The following is a 20903-nucleotide window of genomic DNA, read 5'->3' on the forward strand; positions in this document are numbered from 1 at the left end:
GAGCAAGTAAATGTATAAATGGGACAAAAGAGAAAGAAGCTATAACTGGGGTAGTGTTCATATTTTAAATTATCCAAGATAATTTTGATGTTTGCACAGAAATCCAACTTTATCTAGATTTTTTTTAAGTATGTATAACTAGAGTGCTAACGATACTTGGGTGTTTGCCAAAAATAAAAATAATAATATTGTGGTTTTAAGTGAAAATTAAATAGGCATAGTTTGTGAAGTTTTTATAATGTACACACCACCCTCTCTCCCTATTCCCTGTTCCTTTCAGCAGGTGATCAGAAGACTACCTGGTTTAAAATATTTGGTAACTCAGTGCAGAAAATTAAGGTCACAGACAAAGTACAACAACTTTTAATACACCATTAATACTAATGATTAAAAATTATTGCATAGTCTTATGCATTTACCCTAAAACATTTTCTGAAAGTAAACGAATTATATAAAAGACAAATAACCCTTTAAAATGTGGATGGCCTTTACTACCTCGATCTTCTATCCTTTTTTGTCTTTTCAGTACTTTTGTCCATTGTTTTCTCATTATCTCCCCTGCACTTTGGGCAATACCATTTCCCCTTTGGTTTATAGGTAAGTGAAACACATGAAAAATGAAACCACTCAATTGGACACTGTTCATTGTCACATCCTATCATTTCCCCATAAGACACTTGGTTACATAAACAGTACGTAGGCTCATTAGGATCTATTGCAAACTCAACAGGTGAAGCTTCCCTTTCCTGCTTGGCCTTGGAACGTTTCTTTTTCTTGGCTGATTTTGATTTTTTTTCTTTAGGTGGCTGATCATCACAGTCTTCGATCCCATTTGTCATGTGACATAAATCACGGCTTTCACTGGTTCTCTGTCTACGGGGTCTTCTCGAAGATCTTTCTGGTTGGCTGGAATCCATCTTTGCTTTATCTGAGGCTCTTTCGCTTTCAGCAGGATCTTGGAAACACTGTGAATGCAATTCCATTTGTCTTGCCCGATTTTCAACCAATTCAAGCATTTGTGTGACAATCTGAATTTTTTCATCTCCCAATTCTTGACTATTGATTAATGCTCTCTGGAGATGCTGCTGTAGGCGTTTTTTCTGGTTTAAATCATCTTCTTTTTTATACCGTTCATAGACATCATCAATTTCCTTTAGTGTTTCTAAAAAAAGGAAAAAAAAAAAATCAGAATGTTATGTGTTAGCACATAACATTTTCAAGTTATTTTTCACAGAATTGGTAAAGTTAGAACTCAAATAATAAAACTACACTTCTTGACAGTATGGAAACATCAAAAACATTACCCATACAAAGATCATGTCATCCAATATGAAAATATATTTAGAAATAAACTAATGAAAAGAAAGAACACAAAGTTCTAATACCAAAACCAAACTCACTGCTCTCAAGTTGGATCCAACTCATAGCGACCCCTCCTTGAGTTTCCTAGGCGATATCACTCAGAAGTAGATTGCCTAACCTTCCTTCCCAGGAGCGGCTGATGGGTTTGAACCACTAACCGTCTGATCAGCAATCAAATACCTTAGGTACTACACCTCCATGCCTATTAATCTGTATTTTTTTGAAAAATAAGAGCTTTGTGCCTAATTAGTAACACATTGCCTATACTTCCTTTGAACCTCAAAACAACCCTATATATAAAATTTCCACAGCTATAAAACTTGAAAGGGCTCCAGGTCTAAACTATAGATTACTATCTAACTCTATTTATAGGATTTACAGTTCAATCAATGGCTTGCTATATGATCCAGAGATATTCTATGCCTTCACTTTCATATCATATCTCAAAACATTCTTAGAGCACACATAAAGAAATTCTAAGCTTCCCATCATATTACTTTTAATAACTGTTATTTTAGTATCCCATGGAAAATTCTAAAAATCTTTTTTCAGAGTAGATTCTCAGGGTCTGGCATCAACTAACAGTCACTAACAAAATTACAGTAATGTCAGCATTGGATCACTTTACCTTTGTAGATAACTCAGCAATTGGTTTTAAACCATTTAAATTGCTTAAGTAGGTACTGTATAGCACGCAGGACACTTTTAAAAATCAAATAAAAATGGCTGAATCACTTAGAAGGTATCAAAAAATCTAGAAACAAAGCTTCAATTGGCATAAAAAATTTACTTAAAATTTATTTTATTCAGATCTGTCCTATTTCTTACTCTTAAGGGATATAATGCTATCTAAAAGAGCGTAATATAACTAAAAAGTAGAAAAATGAAAATGAACTCTAACATATGGCATACCACTGTTATATATTCCAGTATTATTTACTCTAAAGATGAGAGTGGGAATGTTAGACAAGTTAAATACACTTACTAGGGCTGTCTGTGAGGTGACACAAGCCACATATTTACTATAACTCTATGAATTAGCTTCCCTGAAAACTGCAGGTACACATATTTGACAGACAACTGTTTCATCTGGGACATATGACAAAGTATCACCAGATTTTAGGGTATTCTTCATCCATGGTAGTACAACGGTTAAGCGCTTGGCTGTTAATTAAAAGATTGAAGGTTCAAACCCACCCAGTTGGTCTGGAGAAGAAAGACCTGGCATTCTGCTTTTGTAAAGATTACAGCCAAGAAAACCCTATGTGGCAGTTCTACTCATAACGTCACTATGAGTCGGAACAACTTGATGACACCTAAGAACAACGTAACTGCATACCCTATTTTTGAACAAAGCTCATATCTGTCCTATTTGCCCAGTGAAGCATGTAAGTGGATTTTTTAAGAACCTAATTATCCTCTGGAAAAAAGAAAGAAAATATTTTCCCCTCAAACACACAAAATTTGAATATTAAAGAAAAATATAAAATGGTAAACCTCATTTCAAATATTGTGTATTTAATGATCAGGAGTTAGAAGCTAATTAATACATATCATATCAACGCATTGGTATTACATGAGAAAAACTCGTATTTTTAAGAGAACTTACTTAGGCAGTAGAAGAAAAGAAACTGACATCTACCACCCTTTCTATCTGGTATAGATTTTCTCATTTAATCTCCACAGCAACCCCATGAGAAAGCCATTACTTTCCACATGGGAAGAAACTGACACCCAAGAGGTAAAAGCCACTGACTTTGGCCTCAGCCTGGTCTATGTGTCTAACACCAAAGTTCATGTACTTTCTTTCCACTAAGCCACACTGAAGACATTTGATAATACAAATACAATTTTAGTTCAAAGGTTGTTATTTACTTAGGAAATTATGAAGGAAAATACTGGAACAAAAAGAAGTTCTTAACAGCCATATCGCACAGTAAATACCTCATTCAATTGTGAAATTGTTTTCTTCTTCATTTCCCTATTTTAAAGGTTTTTCAGTTAATTTCTGCAAGTATCTCAAGTAGGTGAGAAGGAAATTTGGCTATATAATTTATATTACAAAATATTGCTTTAAGTATTAGATTCAAGAACAGAAAATTCTTAAAACCAGCATAGAAAAGCTGTAAGAAATCTGAACCAAGAAAACAAAAGCATATAAATTTTACAAGAGAGTCTGAAACTTGAGCTTAATGAGCATGTGTAGAGTGAATTTTTATATTAATCTTGAAATTACTTCACTGAACAAGTCATTAATGGAACTGAGAGATTATTATAATCTCTCAATTTTGTAAGGCCTACTACTATTTCTCATGTTACCAGAGCTATTTATAACAATTCTGGATAGTCAAGATGGCAGATTACCCTGTCCCCAAATTATGTGTCCTTCATCAACTTCAAATGAAAAAACAAACAGCTTAACTTTTGTGAAGGCAAATGGTGGCCTTAAAGAAACAAACTCTTGAAAACTTTACAATTTCAGTTATTATTTGAGAAACTAAGAATATTCAATATACAATTTTTAAGCACATAAGTACCATTTTCAGGTTACCATTCATAATGTGCTCTATATTTGTAGAATATATTTTTGGAGGGTTCTTACTATTCAAAAAAAAAAAAAAAAAATTAACAGTTTTAAAGCAAGAATGTGAACCTGAAGTAGCCAAGCCTTGAAGTAAATTATTCTCCCACCTAATTAACCAGGCAAGTTACTTAAATTTCCTTGTAAATCTAATTTATCATTAAAGTAATTTTATTTCACAGGTTTATTGTGAGGAAAAGATAACGTCCTGGATATGACACAGCAATTGGCACACAGTAAGGAGCTCTGGTAGCATAGTGGCTAAGACACTTGCCTGCTAACCAGACGGCTGGCGGTTCAAACCCACCAGCCACTCCTCGGAAGGAAGGTTGGGCAATCCTACTTCCGTAGTGATACTGCCTCGGAAACCCAAGGAGGGGTCGCTATGAGTCGGGGCCGACTCGACGGCACATAACAACAACAACAACAAACTATCAGTACTAATTCCCTTGCCCTAACAGAGATCAGACCTATTAATTATATGGGTTCAGAAAACAGAAATAAATTATGGATCCAAAAACAGAGACACCTAAAGCATGCTACAGGCCAGAAAACGTCATCCCAGAAGTGGGCTCCTTTAGAGACTAAATCATGGGATTACCTACTTTCATCAAGTCGATTCAGACTCATGGAGAATCACAGGATTAGTGACTTCTAATAACTCATTTCGTCCTGTTTTGCATGGGGTCATTTATAAGGCAGAGACCACTCGAAGCCTCCTAATAACAACAATCAGTAACAGAGAATGGGTCCAAGAAGTTATCTTTGAAGTCTGCATGGCTGTTTACCCATTATGTAAAAGGCCTATTCCCTTGATGTACGGTTAGACACCTAACAGCTCCGTATTAAACTTCTCTCCTAGTAAAAGGGCATAGGTCCACAGAAGTGGACGAAAAACGATACTCTGTAAGAAGGGTTGCCCTCCTGCCCTAGCGTTTCAGATGTGATCACAAATGGTGGTTTTCGCCTCATCACTGAAACTCGAAGGAGAGACCAAGGAGTGAAGGGACGCCAGGCAGTTGCCCAGTCAACCAATGCATTTCCTCCTGAGTCCCGGAAATGACGCATAGCCCGGACGGACGCGGTACTAGAGTCAGCCACGGACCCAGCACCGTCCCAGAGACCGTGGCTGACCCTAGTGATTGGGCAGCAGTTGAAAAATCATAACAGGCATGTTCTGCAATCCAACACTGACTTTGCTCTGTCAGAGGAGAGAACCGACTCCTCTATACTTCCCAACCAGCCAGCTCCGCCCAAGCCCCCCAGTGACCATCCATTTTCCGGGCTGGCGGGAGACCTCGCGCCCACACCCCTCCCCTACGTACGTCACTACCGTAAGCCCCGCCTACAGTGCAAGGAGCCCCTCCCCGCCACACAAATCCTCACACACATACATACATACATACATACATACACACACACACACACACACACACACCCTACACACCCAACACATACAAACACCTCCAGTCATTTCCCTGAGGGAGACCCTCCTCCCCTTTTAACCTTTTGGTTAAAGGAGCTGGAGAAGGCGGCGGCACGGGGCGGCCCGGAACTTTCCCTGGGGCGAAGAGTGGGGAACGGACTCGTCTGTCGGAGTCCAGAGCCAGAAAACAGGAGAGTGGAGCGACCGACTTCTCCAGGGTCCTCCTGCGCGGCCCTCCCCCTCCCCCCGCACGTTCCAATGCATCTGCTCTCCGGAGGTGGGGGGCCCTGGGGAAGGTGGGAAGCTGAGTAAAGCCAGTCCACAGACTCTAAAGACGCTAGTAGGAGCCAGGCTGTGGCCGGCCGCTCCTTTCCTACAGCCCGCGCCTCGCCGCACACTCCCCCGTCGGGGCAGGCGGGTCTGCGGCACGGGGCAGGCAAAAGCCGGGACAAATGCTTGCTGCTTAAAATGGCTGATTCCCCTCCACAGCAGCTGCAGCCGCAGGGTCTACAGCGGGGCTGACGAGCGGCCTCCACCCCCACCCTTGAGACCCTACAGAAGTCCACGCTGATCGCACCGATGGGAGGCCCGCGAACCTGGTCTCTAGTCCTTGTTCCCCTTCCCCCACACAAGACCCCAACTGTGCACTCGGAAAGACTGTCACAGGAGAAAAGAAAAGTGGCACTTCCCGGGGCAGTCACTGAACGATCGCGCCCGGGGGTCAGCGGATCTGGGCTAGGGGAGGAACCCGCACCGGCAGCCCCGCAGTCTCCTACCTTGATATTTGTTGTCCAGCTCTCGCAGAACAGACACGTTCCTCTGCATGTCGTGGGGCAGCGACTCCACACACTCGAGGTAGTCCTGCACGTAGCAGGTGAGGAGCCGGCTCCGCTCCCCGGTCAGGAGTGCGGCCGACGAGTACAGTTGCTGCTGCTGCTGCTGTCCTAACATTCTGCCGCCGCTGCTGCTCCTCGCCACCGCCGCCGCCGCCGCCTCCGCATCCAGCAGCCACTCATGCAACAGCGACAGCCTCTGCGGATCCTTCGCTCAGCAGCCCGGCGCCGTGGAGACACCGGCAGCCGCTCAAGAGGGCACAGGCGAGTCCCCGATCTCTACTCCCCCCAAAAGAAGCCTTCACTCCCCGCCCCCGCGGTAACAAGCCCAGGGGCGGGGCGAGATCCGCGCTCGCTCCTTTCTGCCCTCCCTTCCCAGGAACAGAGCAGCAGGGATCCCCACCAGCGGAGCTGGCGCCGGGGTCCCGGACGGTGATATTTCCTGTCCCCCTCAGAGTCCACAGATGCTACAGATGCTGTCTCGTAGTTTGGATCCCCATGACAAGCCCCTCGCTGTCCGCTTTTCTCCCAATCACCCTTCGTGCCTGTCGGAGAGTCTCTCACTGGAGTGCCCCCGCCCCTCCGTCCGCAGCCGCATGTGCGCCTGCGCAGGACTCATTCCTAATAAGGACCGGAGCCCGCCCCTACCGCCCTACCGAAGGGTTCGCATTCTCCCGCCTTCCCTTTGCCACTCGGCTGATTGGTCTGTCAACTCTTGGCTGGGGAGGAAGTGTGCGAGGGGCGGCTAAACGGCAAGCTGCGCCCCGCCTCCTCTTAAAGGGAAAGCACTGTCAAGCCCGCCTCTTCACTCAATGTCTTAATGGGACCTGAGAGGGAAGGTAGTCGACGTCTTTCTGCGGTCCTTTCCACTGGAAGGGGGATACTTGGCCCAGCTCACTGGGCCTGATGTTACCAACTCTCCCCACATCAGGTGGATCTTGCGCAGATCATCGTGAGCTTTAAAAGAAGCCTCAGGCGGTCATTTTGGCTATAATCTGAAGTGAGGCTTGCGGAGAATACGGGGCCCAGCGTGCAGCGGGACGCGGCACCCCGCATGCGCGACGTTTGTTTTCCCGCGGCTGCCACCGTCCGCCTCTACGCTCCCTTTGGGCTCGGCTCCTAAAGGCCGCGGCCTTCCTACCCACCGGTCGCCGGGGTTCTAATCGGGGAGGTAGGCGTTGCTCCTCTCTGGCCCCTGTGCTTCCTTTAGCTTTTTCTCACGTCTTTTAAATCTCCCTCCTGGCCTCTAGAGTGCTTCCGCCCTGATACTAGCGCGAGGTGCTGAGCTTGTTTTGTAGTCCCTCCCCTACTCAGAAACTGTTTAATTTAGGGAGAAAGAATGCAAGACTATCTGTCTCGAAACGTGTTTGTCCCATAGACAGCCTTTAAAAAAAGACAGTTTTCGCGGTGCAGAACGTTTAAACAAACGCAGCGAGGACTTACTGGCGAATTAAGGGCACATCACCTTCACTAACTCTTTTTACCCGTTTTTACCGTAGGACTGGACTCGACAGCATAGAGCCACCACCACCCTAGGATTGACAAGCCTGGGGGATGGAGGCCGGAGGGAAATGTGCATAGGAGTAAAAGCCTTAATCAGGAATCGTGCTCATGGCCTTATCAAAGTGAAGGACTATCAGGTTCTAATTTCTGTATGGCATTCGATGAAATGCCAAACTAATTTTAGTTACAGATAGGTTCTAAGGATATATAATAAATAATGTGTGTTTTAGAAGGAAATGGGTGTAAATAGAACGAATACATGGGGAAATTTAATGGAATGTTTATGCAAACAAACACTATTGTGAGTAATATCTTTGGGTTAGAAAATGGGAGTGGGTGGCAAATTTTGATTTTCTTATATCCAGTTTATTTCCAACCGTGCACCATTATTTTGATCTATTTAGAGCGCTTTTAAGGAGCCCTGGTGGCTCAGTGGTTAAGCGCTTGGCTGCTAACTTTAAGGTTGGTAGTTCGAACCCACTGGCTGTTCCGCTGGAGAAAGATGTGGTATTCGGCTTTGGTAAAAATTTATAGTCTTGGAAATCCTGTGGGGCAGTTCTACTCTGTCCTGTAGGGTCCCTAAGAGTGATTCCATGGCAACGAGTTTGGTTTTGGTTTAGAGCGTTTTTAAAACAGCTCTTGATACTAAGTAAATACTGAAATGTTAGATCCCCTAAAAGGCAAAGAGAAATCTAGATCTTGGTTTCAAACCAAAATAAGGCACTTCAGGGAATTCGACGTCTTGGGAACCACAAAAAAATACTGCAGAAGACTGGGAGATTGAGTTAATTATCCTGTGACACATTGAGATTTTGACTACTTTGAACGTTAAGAACCATTCACTAACTGTATTGTATTTCTGGGAAAAGTCTTGGAATTTTATTGTTATTTCAGTCTTTCAAGCAGCCATATCTTGTCAAAAACAACTTACTGATAATAATTAAATTTTGTTTTTTACTTGAACCCCACTATTTTGGTTTCCTCATATATTGGAATCAGCTAATATCTATTGAAGGCACCAAAATAATGCAAAATGTTTTGATTCAGGTTAGATACAGAATGTACCTATGGATTTTATTCATTCTGACTAGTGATCTGCTGGCAGATAAGGCACTTAGATAGAAACTAGAAGTGAGAAAAGGCAATGATGCAGAATACTAAAGGGCTTGCTCCAGGAATCTAAAGAAAGATAAAAGGAAGGAAGGTCGAATATGAGATAGAACACCTTTTATGGCATTATTTTCACCTTTCACAACGATGAACAGGCTAAAAGCAAAACAAAAATATTTTTCAGCCCATATTGGTCTAAACCTATAAAGCACACTCTAATATGGTAATGTTATATATGTGAGAAAGAGAATTATTTCAGACTTGCTTTCCTTGCCTATTAATTTATAAGGTTAATCAAAGGCTTGTTCCTGCCCATGCTTATGAAAGCACTCTGTGGGGAGAGTACTTACATGGGGGGAAAAAATCACCATACCCTCCAAACACAATTCTTGACCTTGGTTATTTATTATTATTTTTTTTTTTCTTAGTAGTCAGTTAACTGGGAATTTCAGGCCTCTTCATAATAGACTTCCTCACTGTCTGCTAAATACAACATTTATAAATCCCCAATTCTGTGCACATAGAAGTTTATTGTTGTTGCAAGGTGCTGTGGAGTCAGTTCTGACTCTTAGCAGTCCTATGTACAACAGAATAAAACACTGTCTGGTCCTGTGCCATTCTCGTAATTGTTGCTATGCTTGAACCCATTGTTGCAGTCACTGTGTCAATCCATCTTGTTAATTAGTGATATTTAATCATATGAATAAAGCAGACAAACCAAAAACCAAACTCACTGCCGTCATGTTGGATCCGACTCATGGCTACCCCTCCTTGGTTTTCTGAGGCAGTACCACTATGGAAGTAGATTGCCCAAGCTTCCTTCGGAGGAGTGGCTGGTAGGTTTGAACCGCCAGCCTTCTGGTTAGCAGTCCAGTGCCGTAGGAACTACGCCAAATAATGCAGAGAGGAAGCTTACTTTTCGCTGCATTTTCCATTTTAAAACAACCCTAAAAAAGATAGAGCAAACAAATCTGTCTTGGGAGAAGTACAGCCAGAATGCACTTAGAAGCAAGGACGGTGAGACTTCTTTGATAATGTTATCAGGAGGCACCAATCCCTGGAGAAGGACATCATGCTTGGGAGCGGATCTGGGAAAAAGAGGAAGACCTCAATGAAATGGATTGACATAGTGGCTGCAACAGTGGGCTCAAACATAGCAACAGTTGTGAGGATGGCATAAGACTGAACAATATTTCGTTGTGTTATAGGTTAAGGTCACTATGAGTTGGAATCAATTCAACAGCAGCAAACAACAACAGAAAAGATAAGTAACTGATATCTTTAGATTGGAAGAAGTGTATGAGGATTGCCTTTAATTTGTCAGCCTTTGGCCTCTGACTCTAACCTGTAAGAGGTTATCCCTGTTAGGTCTATGCTAGGGCTTTGACCCAGTTCTTCCTGGTTCAGTCATGGCCAACAGAGCAAAACCAGAATAGACCCAAATTTGTAAAATGTGAGTGAACTAGAATAATGACTGGAATGGGAACAATTATGTGTTGATGCTCTGCTAGAAATTCAATCTCCCTCTTAGAAAACAAGGGTAGCAAGCACAACGCGTAGCAACCAAATCTCATGACAGGCAGAGTAGGAAATAGCAGTGCCCTGCTCAAAGTTGGTGGCCTACTGTACTACTTTGAATGTGTGTGGATTTTCACAGTCTTGGCAATAATCCAATCTCCTGTATCAGGCTCCTAAAAAGGCTTGCTATGCTTCTTCCACATTCTCCCATTCTAGGGCTTTGACTCATAATTTTTCCCATTCTAGTTGTTGTTCCACTTCACCTAAATTTTAAATATTCAGCTCTGTTTTGATTGTACTTATCAACCATGACTGAGCTGGTTCAAGGCCCTGGTTTGTACCTCCAAACCTAATCTGGTATAGCCCTTAATTTATCCTGTGACAAAGGAGAAGAACTCCGAAAACAAACTAGCAAGTAGTTCTGAAGGATGCCTAAAATCATTACCCAAGTATCACCTAAAAAAATGCAGCTTCTGCTTTACTCAGCTAATTAAACTTGAAATATTTTTCTTTTTACTCCTTTCACTGTTTTAGAAAATCTTTTTATTTTTTCTCCTTTCACTTTTTTTTTTTTTAATTTTGTTATGGAAATTTTTAAATAGACACGAAAGTAAATAGTATAATGATTCCTGATATACCATTTATCCAGCTTCAGAAGATAAATAGCCAGTGTTATTTCATTTGTGACACTTCACACTCCCTTATCCTTGCTGGATTCTTACCATTTTGTCTGTAAATATGTTAAATATGAATGGGTAAGAGAAAATAATTTTCTTTCTTGAAAAATATGTCCACTATACTATTATCTCACCTAAGAAAATTTTTAGTATCATTAATATCCAGACAATTCAGATTTCTCTATTGTCTCAATGTTTTTTTATGCTTGTTTTCATCAGCAGGATTCAGATAAGTTCCACTCTTTTCATTTGATTGATGAGGTCCTTTATGAACCAATTAGAGGCAGTTAATTCCCTATGTAGGAGCTCTGGTAGCATAGTGTCTAAGGCACTTGACTGCTAACCAGAAGGCTGGAGGTTCAAACCCACCAGCCACTCCTTGGAAGGAAGATGGGGCAATCTACTTCGGTAGTGATACTGCCTCGGGAACCCAAGGAGGAGTCACTATGAGTCGGGTCCAACTTGACAGCACATAACAACAACAACAATTACCTATGTATTTCTATGAGGCAGATAAGAGTACCTTTCTAAGGAAGATATTTGGATGGTTGAAAAGCACTCATAAATATGGGAGGATTCAAGAAAATAAGGGTATTCTGAAATTAAAAAGTCACCAATTGATAGCCTCCTGGAGAGATGTAATTGTATCTAATGCAAATAAATAAATTCTTAAAACTCTAAGATTTTGTATTTATTAAGAGTGTAATTTGTTCTGGAAAGTCCAGTGAAGCCTTTTAAATTGTATTGAAAAAACCCAAATCTTTATATTGGTTCATTAGTACAATTGGCAACTGAAAAATTAAGTCTGCATCTCCATTGAGCTCAGCTTTAAAGCATTTTTTTACTGCTTCATTACATAAGTACTATACACTAGCTGTAGGAAAAATAGAAAAGTGATAAAAGAAGATATATAAAAACCACTACAACCTGGAGATAACTCTTCTCAGTATTTCAGTATATCTGTTGTATGCCATTGAGTTAATTCCAATTCATAGCAATTGTACAGCACAGCACAGCTGCCCCCGTAGGGTTTCCTAGGCTGAATCTTTACAGGAGCAAATGACTAGGTCTTTTCTCTCCCACACTACTCCACGGGAGGAAGATAAGGCAGTCTGTTTCCATAAAGATTTATAGCCTTGGAAACCTGTAAAGTCCTGTAGGGTCACTATGAGTTGGAATGGACTCGATGGTAGGTTGTTTGGTTTAGTTTTACTCCCCTCGAAGCAGCTTGTGGGTTCATGCCGCAAATCTTTTATTTAGCAGCTGAGCACTTACCCATTGTACTACCAGGGCTTTCAGATACCTAAACTATAGCAGTTTTTTTGCTTTAAGGGAACACTTCTGCTAAGACCAAAGGACAAAGTTAAGAAAATACCAGGTTCTCTAGATGAAATACTGGAATTTGTGCAATGTCAGCCTGTGTATGTAGTTGAAGAACTAGAGAGAACAGATTTAAACTTGGTATATGCAATCAATCCTACTACTTTGGGTTATAGTATTATCCAGCATTTAGGATGACTACTAGAAGCAAAAGATGATCCTAAAACAATTTAATGAAGACTATGAATATTTGAGGAGCTCAGGTAGCATAGTGCCTAAGGCACTTGACTGCTAACCAGAAGGCTGGTGGTTCAAACTCACCGGCCACTCCTCGGAAGGAAAGTTGGGCAATCTACTTCCGTAGTGATACTGCCTCAGAAACCCAAGGAGGGGTCGTCCAACTCCATGGCTCATAACAACAACATGAATAATTGGTATTATAGTCAAGATGAAATTCTGTATAGTAAAATATATCCTCATAACCAAAAAGAAAAGCAAACACCTATACCTACTTTGGTTATCCCCGAGAGAAGAGAGAACACATACGGTATATTTTGCATATTGCTGACCAGAAAAACACTTAGTTTTCTCTGGATGGTTACCATAGTTACGTGAATCATTTATAACATCAAGAGGGGGAAACTAGGTCACAGTATTGAAGGAGTTTGAATTATGTGATAATGATTCCTAAAAGCAGGGAAAAGGGTTTAGAATTGATGGAGATTTATATTTTATGTTCAAAATTGGTATCATGGCCTAACTTTGTAGGTGAAACAAATTTTGTCCAAAATTAAATAGTTGATAAAGTAGATATAAATTATTCAGCCTATAAAAACGAAGTAGTAGCTAGATCCATCAGTGTAAACAGATGGATAGATGTCAAACACATTCTACCCTTGTAGAAGATACCCCTTTGTTTTAGTGGACTGTCTCACCTTCAGTTTTTGCAGGTAGTGAATAAATCCAACAGTAGCCCAGTATGATTCTGGAAGTGGCCAGACCATGAGGAATTAGAAAGTTTGACCCCTTACTTTGCTGAAAGCTTGAGATAAAGCATGGTGCAATGCCTGTCAACTGCTACTCTTAATTTATGATACAACAATTTTCCTATTTCATCAAAAGGAAATAGAAAAGTGGTAGAGGGGAAGGAGGAAATGTATTGACTTCATCATTTGGTTAAACTACAGGTATCCCCTGTTTTCAAAAGTTTACTTTACACCACTTTGATTTTATGGAAGGTTTATGTTAGTACACGTTTTTGCTAACTGAAAGAAATCCAAAGAAGATTTTACTTTTACAAAAAAAAAAAAAAAAAGATGAAAAAGGTTCAGCATTTGTTTTGGGGCAAGCCAATTAAAGAGGCAGCGAGCAGCCATAGTGGCATGTCAAGCTCCTTCCTTTCCAGGGAGCAACACTCAGCATCTCAGCATCAAGCCTCTATAGCTTTTAACTGTGTCTGACAGTATATGTTAGTGTTATTTTAGGTTTTATGTGTTTTGGTATAATTGGGTAGGTTATTTTTTGGGTATGGGGACATTCAAGAACTTTTCCCGTATAAATTAATGGTAATCGATTCTTCACTTTGCACCATTTGTGCTTACAAAAGTTTTCATAGAAACATTTTGCTTTCAAATAGTGAAGGAAACCTGTATACTTTTTTTTTTTTTTTTAAATTTAAGTAAGCACTTCCCAAGAAGATGTTTTTATTCAGGAACCATGCCTGTTGCACCAGAACCCTGCATACCCATTTCCATCAAATTGATTCTGTCTCATTTGAACCTATAGAGTAGAATTGCCCCATAAGGGTTATAAGACTGAAATATTAATGAGATCAGATTGCCAAGTCTTTTCTCCCGTGGAGCAGCTGGTGGGTTCAAAATGCCAGCCTTTTTGTTAGCAGCCCAGTGCGTAATCACTGTGCTCCCAGGGCTCTTTCCAGAGCACTGCATCATGCTCAATAAATAGAGTCAGATGAAAGAAAAGAAAAGAAAAATGCATCTTAAGGTTGCATGATTTCAGATGAGTGTTTTGATCTCATGCTCACTATACACTCATAGACTTTTTATAGCTAAAAGTAATCTTGGGTCAATGATTTTCCCCAAAGGAAGGGAGAGGCAACAGGCAGCCTCACTGAGTAGCTCAGTGGTCCACTGATGGTAACGGCAATTTATCATAACCATCGGGTATATAAAAATTGGGAAGAAATGGAAGATCAGTTTTACAGATCACCTCTGTTGTTGTTGTTGTTGTTATGTGCCGTCGAGTCGGCCCCGACTCATAGCGACCCCTCCTTGGGTTTCTGAGGCAGTATCACTACGGAAGTAGGATTGCCCAACCTTCCTTCCGAGGAGTGGCTGGTGGGTTTGAACCGCCAGCCGTCTGGTTAGCAGGCAAGTGTCTTAGCCACTATGCTACCAGAGCTCCCACAGATCACCTCTAAACCAATTTATTTTATAGATGATAATATTGGGACCAGGTCATAGAGCAATTCATGAAATAAGTGTATACCCAAAAATTTTTAACAGTAACAAAGGTAAATCTTATTTTCTGGCTAGGAGCTCTGGTGGCCTAGTGCCGAAGGCATTTGACTGCTAACCAGAAGGCTGGCAGTTCAAACCCACTAGCACTCCTCTGAAGGAAGGTTGGGCAATCTACTTCAGTAGTGGTCCCCCTCCCTCATTACCGTGGAGTCAGATCTACTGATAGCGACCCCTCCTTGGGTTTCCGAGGTGGTATCACTACTGAAGTAGACTGCCCAACCTTCCTTCCGAGGGATAGCTGGTGGATTTGAACCGCCAGCCTTCTGGTTAACAGTCAAATGCCTTAGGCACTAGGATTGTTATTTTCAAGGGCAAATGCCTTATGCCTTCAGCTGTAGCTGATGTAAGCATGGTCTTTTAAAAATGAAACTAATACAATTGGCAAGTTTGTTTTTTTGTTTTTTTGGTTTTTTTTGCTAAGTCTTTTGTTTCTTTGAATGATTCTAATTGATTATTTAATGAGACCTTATTGGAGCTATTATTATATTAATTGCTCTTGGCATGGTTAATTTAATCCAGCATGTGGATGAATATTGATTTCTCTTTCATGGGTAACAGATTTTTTTTAACAGTGCTTAACCTAATTTGTTTTCATAAATTGAGGTTCTGTACCAAGACTCTTTACTATATAGAGACCAGTATAGCTCACTTTACATGTTTCTGAAAAAATTGTGTTTAAACCTTATTTTGCTACATCAAGTAATTTTAAATGTGCTAGCTCTATAAATAAGGGAACTCAACTTTTAGAAATTAAAAATATTCATAATTCATTTGATCTACTTTCTTTTTCTAAACTGCCCTCAATTGTTTGTTTTATTTTACTTGTGAAATAATGTTATAAGTAGTATTCTTCATTGTCTAACTGCATTCTTGGTGTGGTTTATTTTGCCTAACTGTGGAGTACATTATAGATACTTTAATGCAGTATCCTACGATCATAGAAACACCATCTTGAGAGAAAAGACTTTGAAGTGCCTAAAGTGACAGAAATTTTCTTCTGGTATCTGGCTAAAGTAAGTACTAGAGCTAAAAACAAGCCAGGATTGAAAACAAAGATATAGAAGATATGGGAAAAGTAGATAAATATCTTTATGGATAGTATTAGAAGCCAAAAAGCTTTATATAAACCCACTGCCATTGAGTTGATTTTGACTCATAACGAACCCCATTGGGCTTCCAAGGCTGTAAATCTTTGCAGAAGTAGATTGCCTCATCATCCTCCTGCAGAGTAGCTGGTGGTTTGAACTGCTGATCTTCTGGTTAGTAGCCAAATGCCTTGCCCACTATGCCAACCAAAAGCTTTATATGGTAGGGAAATAAAAGAATCCGGGAAAGGAATGATTATTTGAGCTACTAAAATTAAAATTTAGACACAGTGATATGTAAATTTTATCTATGGAAAACTGCTTGTGATCCATTTATGCATAACAAAAAAATAAATAATACTGCTATAATTTGGGGTTAGTCCAAAAGGCCATTCAACCCTAGCTTAGATTAAAATTGTCATGTTGATTCAGAGAATCATTTCTAAAAAGTCTGGTGGCTTCCTTGCATGATATTATCTTCAAGATATCCCTCACCTCTGTATTCAGGTAAAATATCTCTGGAAGATTAGTCTGGAAATGACTGGTGACAATAGTTGCTTCTAGTTTACAGTTTGACAATCTGGGGTTAAAGGAAGACTTAGTTTGCACAAATGTCTTTATGCCCACTTGGCTTTTTGTGGTGCATGTATTATTTTAACAAAATTTTTTTAAAAATCTGCACATCTGGAATTATAAATTGCATGTGTATATTACCCACTAGGAAAACAGCATGTAAGTAGATAAATACTTACGTTTAGTTCATTTTAATGAAAATTTTTCTACTATTACTTTACAGTACTTGTCATACTGGCATTCTAATTGCACATATGTTATTGCCCAAAGTTAAAACCAAGAAATACCACAATTGGTGAATTTGAAGTGTTAGATTTTCTACATAGAAATTATTCTAGGCAGTTTGAGTTTGGAAATAGATTTTTTAATTAAAGTTTTTGGCAGTTCAAAAGAGGTTCTGTGCAGTCTCCCCCCTGCCCCCCCCCCCCGTAGTCCTCAACATTTTCTTAAAAGCCTTCTTAATTTTTTCAGAGTTTCTTTAGGTTAGTGTGCAATAATTTTTCTCATTTTTATGATTCAGATGTTTAAAAATTCATATTTAGATCGATTTGATATATCAATGCCATCTATTACTTCTCTAAAACCTCAGAAGGGACGTATAAAATATGATGACATAAGAAGGAGTCCATTACCTGAAGTCTCTTAGTAAGTCTCTTTAGGAATAGAAGGGAGGATGGCAAGACTTTGTGTTATCTGGAGAGACCAATCCCTGGAGAGGGATATCATGCTTAGTAATGTAGAGGATCAGGGAAAAGAGGAAGATTCTGAACAAGATGTCTTGACAGTGCCTGCAACAATGAGCTCAAGCATAGCAATGATTGGGAGGATTGTGCAGGACTGGGCGGAGTTTCGTTCTGTTGTACATGAGGTCACCCAGACTCCATGGCACCTAACAACAACAACATAGGAATGAAATTTAGCAGATATATCTAATGAAGAGTAATCTGAACATAGCAATTGGAAAAGGAAAAAGACAGGGAAGAGCACAGGAAGCAGCTCTTTATTACTTCGGTTTCGTGGATCAAAGAAATGGATTCTACCTCACAGGAATTTTTTTTTCCCCCAATTTAGGATAGAAATGATCTCCTAATAAATTAGATATTAGTGGGTATAAGAAACAACTGAAAATAGTGACCTGAGTGGTTACAGTACTATTATGTAAGAGATCTTACTCAGAATATTATTCTTCACTGTATGGTGTATTGCTTTCTAAGAAAGACTGGGAAAGAACAGCTCTGCTGCAGTGAATAATAGCCTGAGGTGGGAGGGAAGGAGAAGCAAGAAAGGAACAATTAACAGGGAAATGAGATCCTAGGGAAAGAAGATAGATTCAGAAAATTTTTAAGAGGTAATATCAACTGGAAAGAGCCCTGGTGGTGCAGTGGTTAAGTGCTTGGTCACTAACCATTAGGTCAGACACATCACCTGCTTTGCGGGAGAAAGATGTGGTATTCTGTGTAAAGATTTATAGCCGTGGAAACCTTATGGGGCTATTCTACTTTTTCCTAATAAGATTGGACACAACTTGATGGCAATGGGTGGTAGTGATGGAATATCAGCTGGGCTTAGTGACTGATAACATTTAGGGAGTAAGGGAGAAGAGATGTAATTTGGGTTTTTAGCTTGGTCCATAGGTAGATCATGGTACAGATAAGTGAAAGACAAAATCCAAGAGAAAAAGCACATTTGTGGAGGAAAGATACAGACTTAAATCTCACAAGGATTATAAACCATGTAGTTTTTACATCTTCTTTGGACTCCTCTTCCAAACAGCATGAGCTGTTGCATTCTGTTCATAGCTTGTTTGGGAGCTCTGGTGGCATAGTGCCTAAGGCATTTGACTGCTACCCAGAAGGCTGGCAATTCAAATCCACCAGCACTCCTTGGAAGGAAGGTTGGGCAATCTACTTCTGTACAGTTACCGCCTCAGGAAGTTACCCAAGGAGGGGTCATTATGAGTCAGATCCTACTCGACAGCAGTGAGTTTAGTTTTTGTAAAGAACAACCAGATACATAGTTTAGAGGCTGGATTATAACTATATCTTATGACGATTATAAAATGATGATAACCATGTAGTTTTTACCTCTTTGGGCTATATTCATTTTAGGCCTCCTCTTCTAAATAGCATAAACTATTACATCCTGTATGTAGCCTGTTTTGTAAAGAACAACCAGATACATAAGTTGGAGACTGGAAATAGGTTGTGAACGATAGAGAGACTAGAGGAAATGACTTAGAAGCCTTGAAAATCTCTTCCCAAGTGCCTTGCTCAAATAATTTCTTTTAGAAGGATTAGCATAGGCTGGTCCCTATGAGGCAGAGGTTAAAGATGTCCCAAGCAGCCAACTTTTCCAAACAGCTGTATCACTCCATCATCTCTAACATCAACTCTTCCTCCTCCTCCCCTGAGTACTCTCCCTCCTGTCTTAGGGTTCTGTATTACTCTGTAGTGTTTCACAGAACTTAAAGCTGCCAAGGGAATGCTCATATGGTGGTGGAAGCTGGGAGGCTGGTGAACCCAAATCAGTGAGTCAGATAACCCAGTACTGTCTCAAGTCCAGGGGTAAGATGATGATGAACTGAACACAGGGCCAGAGCAAGAGAGCAACATTTCCCAGAACATTCACATATATGCCCTCAATGAAACTAAGGGTGGTGACTTGAGTCACACCATCCAGCAAGGTGGGACTCAATATCCATCCCACTCTAAGCAGATATAGAGACTGGGATTTATAATATATCACAAAATGGAAGACTATGGCTAGCAAGGCCATATTATGCAATTCACTGCACTGCAGCCTATACTTAATTAAGTTTGCATTATTCCTATTAGTAAACCAGGAATTCGTAATAGATGACAGCAGGATGTAGAAGCCATTGTGAGAGAAGAGCACAACAGGTCTAGTTGCTTACTGCTTGCATTGTCTCCAGGAGAACCATGGTTGACCCTTGGCCTGGAAATGTGGCCCTTGGGGTATTCTTTATGTTAGTGATGATGATTTTGTTATATACATCTGCAGTAGTGGACCATACCCTACTGTCTTCTTAAGTTGCTTTGCATAAGCACCAAGATTGATGACATGTACCTGGTTTCATTGTTGGGATCCTGAGTTTCTGTTGATGTTGCTGATTAACAGAGTAGGATTTGCTAATGAACAGCTAACAGCCTTGAACTGTAGAACTCAAATATGGTTTTGTAGGCAGACATCCCACAAATACCTGTTTGCTGTTACAGAGAGAGAGCATATCTATATAGCCTCAGATGAAGGACCTTGGACACCTGTGCTGGACATCTCTGCATTCCATCAATGCATATCTTTTTCTTTCTGATTTTGTTCTGTGTCCTTTGCTGTAATAAATCTTTGCCATGATATTGCTTCCTATTGAGTCCTGAGAATCCTTTTGGCAAATTACCAAAGAAAACAACCACATACATATGTGCTGAAGAATTCTAAAACCCTATTTGTCTGTCTGAGTCTTGATAGGATTCATTGAAAAAGAATAACGTGTAAGTATCTGCTGTGTGTGGGTTTAAGTTAAATCAAAACTTTGGTCCATGTCCTGGTATTTATAGCCTCTAAAGGAATATAGTACACATAATGGGAAAATACTTAATGAGCCTAAGTATAAAATAGGAGCAAATTAGCAATAAATGCAGAAGGGAAGCAGAATTAAAGATTAAAATTGATATGGGACTATCAAGATTTGTGGAAGATGTTTTATATCAGGAGATATGGGACCACATAGGATCGCTGTGAGTTGGAATTGCTGGCAATGGTGTTTTTTGTTTTTTGGTTTTTTTTTGGTGTGGAACTGCATTATCAAATAATGTTGTTGTTGTTATATGCTGTCAAGTCAGACCCAACTGATAGCGACCCCTCCTTGGGTTTCCGAGGCGGTATCACTACGGAAGTAGATTGCCTAACCTTCCTTGCGAGGAGTGGCTGGTTCATTTTTGCCCCCATGTGTACTTTAGCAGTATGTAAGATAAAAAAAAAAAAAAAAAAAAAAATTCTGAATTTTATCCAGTGTATTCTGAGTCCAAATCAAGTTTGACTAAATTATGTATATGGAATAAAAATTACACTAAATCAAAATATATTTTATAAAACAATTTTTATGAACCCTTCAGTTATAAATTTCAGTTGAGGGTTAATATTCTCATGTATTATCATTCCAAAGGCTCCACATCAATTCCTGTTATAATCCATTTCTTCAGCTATTTAATACTTGTATCTAAAGATTAAGAAAGAATTTTTAACAGTTCTACTTCTGGCAGTGGCCAAGTAGCTCCTGTTGGGTCAATCCTTTTGCATATAACAACTATAAATGCTGGACAAAATACAAGTAACTAAAAGGCACTGGTGAATATAC

General features: G+C 40.1%; 1 protein-coding gene across 1 annotated transcript; it reads right to left on the reverse strand.

The window, feature by feature from the left end:
* Positions 1-491: 491 nt before the first annotated feature.
* Positions 492-6320, reverse strand: ING2 (inhibitor of growth family member 2). Its single transcript, XM_007940879.2, has 2 exons — positions 6146-6320; positions 492-1162 (listed from the first exon to the last, which is right to left on the reverse strand). Exons 1-2 carry the CDS (start codon positions 6318-6320, stop codon positions 492-494), a joined length of 846 nt encoding a protein of 281 aa, XP_007939070.1.
* Positions 6321-20903: the final 14583 nt, after the last annotated feature.

Source organism: Orycteropus afer, unplaced genomic scaffold, assembly GCF_000298275.1.
Source record: "Orycteropus afer afer isolate SDZICR_OR568_19922 unplaced genomic scaffold, OryAfe1.0 scaffold00073, whole genome shotgun sequence".
NCBI classification, from domain to species: Eukaryota; Metazoa; Chordata; class Mammalia; order Tubulidentata; family Orycteropodidae; genus Orycteropus; species Orycteropus afer.

Excerpts from the sequence above, each read along its gene's own strand:
- ING2 (XM_007940879.2), bottom strand. The coding sequence starts at position 6,320 with ATGTTAGGACAGCAGCAGCAGCAGCAACTGTACTCGTCGGCCGCACTC. Across the intron at positions 1,163-6,145 it reads GCTGGACAACAAATATCAAG|AAACACTAAAGGAAATTGAT; the intron begins GTAGGAGACTGC and ends TCCTTTTTTTAG.